Source organism: Loa loa, assembly GCF_000183805.2.
Source record: "Loa loa unplaced genomic scaffold supercont3.233, whole genome shotgun sequence".
Lineage (NCBI taxonomy): Eukaryota > Metazoa > Nematoda > Chromadorea > Rhabditida > Onchocercidae > Loa > Loa loa.
In genome coordinates this window covers 63,683-71,799 of record NW_018108413.1, presented here as the reverse complement: position 1 = coordinate 71,799, position 8,117 = coordinate 63,683, and the positions used below count along the sequence as shown (strand labels likewise).

At 34.9% G+C, this 8,117-nt stretch overlaps 2 protein-coding genes across 3 annotated transcripts in view; one reads left to right on the top strand and one right to left on the bottom strand.

Annotated features, from left to right (window-relative positions):
- Positions 1-145: 145 nt before the first annotated feature.
- LOAG_10688 (hypothetical protein) lies at positions 146-624 on the top strand (the record flags this gene model as incomplete). The annotated part of the gene is made up of 2 exons (XM_020448212.1): positions 146-163; positions 326-624. 2 exons carry the CDS (start codon positions 146-148, stop codon positions 536-538), a joined length of 231 nt encoding a protein of 76 aa, XP_020301623.1. The 3' UTR covers positions 539-624.
- A 353-nt stretch (positions 625-977) lies between these two features.
- Positions 978-8,117, bottom strand: part of LOAG_18233 — a gene marked incomplete at both ends in the record, with an annotated part of 8,310 nt that continues 1,170 nt past the window's right edge. Inside the window, 16 exons of one of the 2 annotated variants that reach the window (XM_020450896.1) lie at positions 1,198-1,264; positions 1,543-1,589; positions 1,713-1,829; positions 1,959-2,013; positions 2,399-2,544; positions 3,036-3,141; positions 3,300-3,389; positions 3,625-3,951; positions 4,079-4,243; positions 4,626-4,762; positions 5,175-5,350; positions 5,642-5,760; positions 5,988-6,093; positions 6,389-6,465; positions 6,948-7,046; positions 7,712-7,809. In XM_020450896.1, the coding sequence (XP_020305376.1) occupies positions 1,198-1,264; positions 1,543-1,589; positions 1,713-1,829; positions 1,959-2,013; positions 2,399-2,544; positions 3,036-3,141; positions 3,300-3,389; positions 3,625-3,951; positions 4,079-4,243; positions 4,626-4,762; positions 5,175-5,350; positions 5,642-5,760; positions 5,988-6,093; positions 6,389-6,465; positions 6,948-7,046; positions 7,712-7,809 (1,932 nt within the window). Of the gene's footprint in view, positions 1,265-1,542; positions 1,590-1,712; positions 1,830-1,958; positions 2,014-2,398; positions 2,545-3,035; positions 3,142-3,299; positions 3,390-3,624; positions 3,952-4,078; positions 4,244-4,625; positions 4,763-5,174; positions 5,351-5,641; positions 5,761-5,987; positions 6,094-6,388; positions 6,466-6,947; positions 7,047-7,711; positions 7,810-8,117 lie in introns of both variants that reach the window. The other variant, XM_020450897.1, reaches the window with a different exon arrangement.

Below are 8,117 nucleotides of genomic sequence, written 5' to 3'. Positions count from 1 at the left end.
AATAAATTAAATAATTCCTTGGTGATTACAGCTTCCACCGACTAACAAAACGAAGAAAAAACAAAGAAAACAACGAAAATCACGAATGGTAAAAATTCTCGCTAATCATGATGAGATGTAATTCAGACTGAGCTAATAGTAAGGTATGACCGCAGTAGAAAATGTAACGGATGTTTAAATGGACATAACGTAACACTTATTCAATGCACGGAATATATTCATTAAGCCCAAATTTAACACCGTTCAATAATTATTTCTATATTTCTCATGATTATACGAGAAATTACATCCAAATGGTCGTGATTATAATCTTCTGTGATTACAGATTTCAAGAAATGCTGTAACATTATCATCGACATCAACAAGATTGACAGTAACACGGTCAACATCAGTAGCATATGACGACGCGAGATGTGCTAAGATCATCAATCGTTTGGATCAAATTTTCGATCGTCCGTTGATTGTCAAAGTATTGATGGAGAGCAGAACGCGTAACCTTTACGCGATCGCCAATCTTTGCGCTCAGCAAACTCTTTGATTGAATTTCACTTTACATTTATTTAAAATTTCATGAAAAAATACGAAAAAGAAACCCCTACCAAGACCATCAAAAGTATTAAACCCTTCATTGTAGTAAAACATTTGCCGTCAGAGCAATAAAAAAATAGAATCTCAAAAAAGAAAACTGATTGCTAAAATAAATCTAAAATGGGTAATGATTTGGTAAAAACAATAGACAGAGACAAACAGTACTACATTTTCACTCTACCCCAGCCTTTCCTCCGTCTTCCGGTACTTTATCAGTTGCTATTATGCTTGTAACATTATAATTTTCATTTCCCAAAACGCTTATCAAAACGCCCAGAGACATCCCGATATTCAATATAGAGGAGAGAACCTTACAGACTCGATCTGAAAAAGTCTACGAAGTTCTACAGCAAAATAACAAACGAAGGAACTAACCAGCCAAAAAGAGTCGAGAGGAAAAGGAGTGAAAAAAATGAACAGTAGAAAAAATAGATGATAATATCCTAAGCAATCTGATTGTTAAGGTCGAGGCTCAAAAGCTTCACTTGCATGATGAACTTAAATCAGCGCCAATGAATCAATTCTTGTGAAGAACTTCATTAAAATGAAGGACGAATTTACAAAAGCAGAACTGTTTTTATGAATGGGTCTTATTTCTAAAACAGAACACTAGTTTGACGATGCAGAACTGCTTCTAGTACGACCACGACGTTCACGTCGACGTTTTTCACGTTCTCTAAAATACAGCAGCAAAATTCAGATGTTTCCATTCATTAGTGTTGTTCATTCATTACTTTTCCTGGGATGATTAAAATTACCATACGCAAAATTATCCAACGATATGAAGAATTATATAAGAAATTTTCTTCAGTTTAGAAGAAACACTCAGAAACATATCAGCAAAATTAAAAGCAATACTGCATTTTCAAGGTTTTTTTTAAAGTAATCTACACATGTTCAAACCTACGTTTTTCGAAGATTCCATAAACTTAAAAATCTTATACAGTAGCTTACCGTCTCCTGATTTCCAGCGATTCTTCAAATAATCTTTCCTCGCGCAACTGAAGATAAAAAAATTTGCGAAGAGAAAATTAAATTCTAATGAAAAATGAAGCAAACTGAAAAACTTTAACTCAATAAACTAAAAAACAAAAAAAAGAGAAAAACAAATATAGAATTCTTACCCTTCTTTCTTTTTCATGTTCCTCATGTTTTTGTCTTTCTTCTTCCTTCAATTGTTCTGCTGTTTTACGTAAGACTCGTTGCATCTGCGTACGAAGTTTATGGGCAAGGGCAGCCTTCTGAAATTTTAGAAGTCCAAAACCTTCCAGAACCGTATATTTCTTAAAAGCATTTTTTCATTTATGTGCAATAAATTTCAAAGAATCCTTTAAAAAATAAAAAAGAAGCCACTATATAAGACGGCTTACACGTTCAGCTTCATCTTCCGATGATCGATCATGATGATTACTACCATGCTGTTGCCTGAAAGTTCTAATATCAACGGAAGAGTATCGCATCCTTTTCCGTTGTGAAAATCGATGATCACTTCCAAGCACCATAATTTATAATTTTTACATCTTTGGAAGAGATGTGAAAAAAACGAAGTTTGTGCAAAGAGGAAACAGAATTAGTTTCTATGTAACAGCTAAATAAAGAATAAAAGATGCGACACGAACATACGTAGTAAAGAATAACATGCTACTCAGCTAGTAACACAATTTTTTCACACGTATCAGGTGGGAGGTAGCGAATGTGCACCATTGGATAATGTTCAAGAAAAAACAAGGCAAATTTAAAGACCTCTGCAAAGAAAGTGAAGTGGAGGTATATCTGAAAGAGATCTAAATCAAATAAGGAATATTTATACCTATGCAATTTAGCCGTACGACGTATTCGTCGACGCCTATTTTCCACTTCTATACGTTCTTTCTCTGACTCGCTCATACTTGAACGGATTTCTAGAGGTGAAGTGTCGCCGTTACTCCGACTTGGTGAAAGAACTGAACCTGTGCCCTAGAAAAATGACTCTTCCGTAAAAATAATACATTTAAAAAACGAAATCAATTTTAAATTAACGAAACAAATGAATGTTGAAAACGACTAGAAACTGCAGAAAAAGTGTTGTAATAGATAAGTGAGATGAGTGAACACATCTCAAGGCAAACGAATAGGTTGAATTAGCCCGAGGTTATGGCAGCATCTTGACACTTCCAACAGGTCTCTCTCTCTCTCCTTGCCTCTTCTCACTCCGACTACTTTAATTATCTGATACAACCTCGATCTGACAAATATAATTTGGTTATGAATTCTCATCGAGATTCAATGTTTCACGGAAAATTTATCTTTCATGTAGTTTGGAAACATACTAAGGTGTTTTTTTGTTCACTAATGGTCATTTAATAAGACATTCCTTAAAATTGGTTCTCAAGAACATCACTACATTGTTTACCATATCATCCAAACAACAAAGAATACCTCGTGATCCAAGCTTTTTGTATGCTAACCTTTCTCTCTAATGGTGATGGTGGTGGCGGTGTACGGCTAGTATTACTTGATGACGAATATTTTCTTCGACGCCTTGGATGCTTCTTATCATTGAATCTCTTAGAACTGAAAAAACCAGGAAGTTAATTTTTCAAATTTAAAAATCTGCACCAAATTAAAACCTTCAATTTAACATATTCCAGCAAGAGAAGAGAAAACTGATGCAAGGAAGTGGCAAAAATAACAAAATAAGTCAACTTGCAGTTAAAAACAATAAAAGGCACCTCTCGTTCCCTTCCTCAGCACGTCTTTTACGATTACAATGATTGTGTGAACGACTACAACCACTTTCACTACCACTGCTCTTCCTACGACTAAAACAATCTTAATCAAATGACAAGCTTTAACTTTTGGAAGATGGAAGTTGTTCTCGATCCCATTCAAAAATTTACATCACTCAGATCATCTCGGAAGCTCTAATTTTCACATATAGATCACATATAGTATTTTCAACTGCAAAACCTTACACTTGTATGGATATCTTGTTCAAAATGATATACTACGAAGTTAAAAAAGATTGATCACTTAGTAATTTTTTAAATTACTAACCTTTGTTTAACCTTGACTTCTTCACGTCTCTTATCTCTGCTTCCTGAACGACCATGCTCGGATCGTCGATCATCTTCACGGCTATGGCTACGTAATCTCTCTTTGCTTTTGCTACGTCTTCTTCTTTTTCCAATACTTGAACTCCTCGATCGGTCGCGCCGTTCTCGACTTCTGGAACGGCGTAATCTTTCGCGGCTTCTTGACCTTAGAGTACGTTCACGACTGGAACGTAAAAATCGCTTCCGACAGGGAGATCTACTACGCACGCGAGCCCTTGAAACATTCCCAAAATCCTCCGGACTTGACGAACGACGTGTTTTCAATTCACTAAAATATGCACAAATTATAGACATCTTTAACAATATGAGCACTAGGAAAAAAAAGATGAGATTTCCATTTGGTATTAATTGACGAAAAGACGAAATTTCAAGTTGGTAGAGACAAAATAAGTTACAAGATACGCCGGAACTCTGCAGATGGCAATGCTGGACCATGCATTTTTGCTCCACCATCATCATCATCATCACGTTCTTCATCCTTATCTTCTGCACCATCACCACCGAAGGTTGTTATGAATTCTGTTCTTCCCTCATCCTCCTCCGTCGATGAAGATGACGACCTGATAAATTTGGTAATTAGAATTGGACTAATTACACTATCACATATCTTTTGTTACACTTTGTATTCTGGACGAAAATTATATATAAATATTCTTAGTGATGGATAGCTGAATCCCCTCTTACAATCCTTGTTAAGAACAATGTCTTGTTAAATCTGACAAAATAATACAGCGTGACCACCATGATTGCTCAACTTCATAATATTTACGCACTAGTATTTCTCATTATGCAATCAAGAATAATCATTATAAGGAACTGTCAGTTTATATAACCCTTGGATAAAAATAAAAACACAAACTGGATCGGTGTTGCAAGTTATATAATAATTTGAATTCAATACTAATTCCATATTTCCAGAAAAAAATTGACGGGAAAACTAACGTTTCTAAGCGTTCCTTCTGACTTTTAGTAACGAATGATAGCAAAGTGGTCGTGGCTTCCTCGTTCAAACAACCCTTACCGACAATCAGTGCGCGTTTCTTTTTTAGAACAGCTCTTTCGGCCTTCGCTTGTCGGCCCTGAAATTCCAGCCTCATAACACTAAATTCAAGTTAACAATTTAGATCATATAGCTATCATAAAATTAAGAGGCGATATTATAATAAGATACTTTTGATGTGATTTACGGAAGGACAATAATATTATAGACTGAGAGAAAATAAGAAAAGATCAAAAACAAAAAGATTGCTTTCAAAACAATTAGAATCTTCTTATCCTCTCATTGTTATTTATTTTCGTAATTCATACCAAACCTCGCTATTACTAGCAGAACTGAACAGAATGTTCGATTACTGGCAACGAAACAATCTCTTCCGGAAAACGCAAATTTATGTGATGGCCATCACCATTAATGAGGTGAATGGACTGCATGGAATGACCGCTCAAATTCTATTTCAAAAGAAAAAAAACTTTAACAAATTAATTACAGACAGCGAGTGCCAGTTTGGCTTTTTCAATTTCTTTCAGCTGATGCGTTTCATCCTGCTCACGACGATCCATTTTTAACAAACTCGAGAATGCACCCGAACTTATGCCATAGCGAATACCCAGTTTGTTTAAATTGCGTCGTTGTTCAGCATCCAACGTGTCGACATCCAATTTCAAATCTGTAATGAAAATTATCCGATTGAATGAAAGGCAACTTGACTATAAGTTTAGTTTCTCTTATAAATGCACCTAATGAATTGTTTTGATTTTCGTCACTTACTACCCGTTATCATCCTAAAAACTTTATACTACTTTATGTCATGCATTTAATGAAATAAGCCTTAGCATACTACAACTCCTTGGCATTATTTCGCCAGGTAATAATTGATAACAGTGATAGCAGCAAATAAAACTTTTTCAAGGGAAACGAAGTTTTGAAAATGAATTCAAAGAAGCTCAGAAACATTTACCGAATTCATCAGAATCAACAATTTCATCTTCTTCATCAGAATCATCCATTTCCAGACTTTTACCTTGCACCGTTTGCGTATCACCATATGTGAAGGCCACGGCAGCTTTTCTGTCCCGCCTGGAAATAACTTTAAGAGCTGTAATCTCTATGGTTCTATGGTTTGCTGGAAGATGAAACATGCGTTTCTATCTTTATTCAACCAAACCTTATGCAATATAGCTGCAACATTAGTAAATGTCGAAGCTGTTTCATCAACAGTCTGTGCAAAAAGGCAAAAATACGAAAAGAATTCGCGGAGATTCCGAAAGTTTAAAAAATTTCTTTTAAAAGCTCGTAAATTTTACAGCAATCTTTTCTTTTCTTGCTCAGCACGTGCGACTGATGTTGAAGTGGATTCATCCGGCCAAAATTCCTTTGCTGCTATTTCTTTCAAGAAAGTTTTCTCCGATACTGCAAAATAAATCCCATTCGTAATTTTTTTTTTATTCACCAACGAACGGAACTCTCGCTATAAAATACCTGTATAACTAAATATAAAAAATCGATAACACTGAAGCGAAGTGAGACACAATCCAGAGAGTTTCAACAGATGTTGAAGAGTTAACCGGAGAAATCGTGTACACGAAAAATCTGATAAAGAGTGAATGGCTAATGCAGGCCGTATCTCATGATTATCGAAAGATGCATTGCACTCGATGGTGTATGATAATCCGGCGACTCGGACATAACAGTAATTGATGCATACCTCTATCAAATTCATTGAGTACAAGGATTCGATACCTCTCATATTCGCACTGCAATTCTTCAACATCTACCACGGACCTGCAATCCATTATTTTTTCCTTGCGATTAATTAACTCTGTGTAAGATATCCCGGAAAAAAAAGAACGAAAATTCCCAATTCCCTCTCATTTTTTAATGAATTTCTTTCATAACTGATTCATGGCATACATAGAAACCTTTTGTTGCTTAAAGTCAGATTTTTCGATACGACTTCAGTTGCAAAAGAATCATAACATCCCAACAAGAGTTTCGGTAAAACAGATAACTGAGGAGGAGTAAAAAAAAATGGCAAAGAAAACAAGTTAATAATAGAGGAAGTTGAAGAAAGGTAAATACTATCGTGAATAGCTTTTGCTTCATTTTCATGCTCTGGCAGATGGGTTTCGAAACTTCATTCGAATTTCAAGCCAAAATAAGCAAACAGAATTAGGTGGGATAATTTCAACCCTCCAAATTTTTTGAATGATAGTTCATATAATTATAGTTCCCATCAACGACGCAAAACTAATAGCAGAACCTACCGCTTTTCAATATCTGATTTCGTTTCCGGAATATAGTCCATATGTGCTCGAACATCAAATCGATCAATCAGCACGTTTGGATCACCTTGCCATCGCCTCCTGCAAACCACAGATCAAATTTTGCACCTTAAAATTTGGGTATGGCATCATGTTCCTCAAGGCCAATTTGGGTATAGCATTATGTTCTCCGTAGTCAACACCGAACCAAGAAGATCTAAAGTACTGATCAAGAGTGAAATGTAAAGACTTGAGATATGAAAACAATAGTATTCTAGCAGAGCTAACCACCTTGCCCAGTTCTGTACTTTTTCTCGCTTGTTATTACTTTTCCATTCAGTCCTGGTCATCCATCTTTCCTCAAGTTATTACACTCTAGACTGCATAAATTTCACATCCACTCGTCACGACTCATTCTAACACACATATAGTATCAACGCTATACGACTTCAAGAAAATACAGCGCACTAATAAAAAACTATGATTTCAGAGCTTGCAACCATCTACGGCTAAAAACAGTCTGTATTTATGGAAGAACTACAACTTCTAGCCAAAAACTAATAAATCTCGATATCAATCCTTTTTAAGTCAGAACGAAAGTTAAACTGGCTAGTGAGACCGAATAAACATGCCAAATATGAACTTAATCCTATGCAAAATTTAACAGAAAAAATCAAAAGACAAAAAAGATATTTAACGGATTGAATCCACGGTGAGAAGTATGCTTTATACAAAAGACGAGCAAATTACTAATGTTAAACGCGCACAGGATGCTTGATGCTTCGGCAGCACGTGCTACTGCCGGATCCATGTGTATTTGGCATTTGCGGCCATGGACTTGCATGAACTGTTCTGGATCTTTCCTCTGTAACACTTCCATTTTACAGAAGCAAGAACAAATTTCTTAATATAGTACGAATAGAACGAACATCTAACCACGGAAAGACAGAATAATTAATAATGATAAAAACAGTATAATAGTAATAACACATACGACCATAGCTCATAATATGATCATAAAAATATAAATAACAGTAACAATAATAATTATTATTATTAATAATAGTGATAATAATGATAATAATTAATGATTAATGATAATAATAGTAATAATAATTAATAATAATCAATAATAATAATAATAATAATAATAATAATAATAATAATAATAAT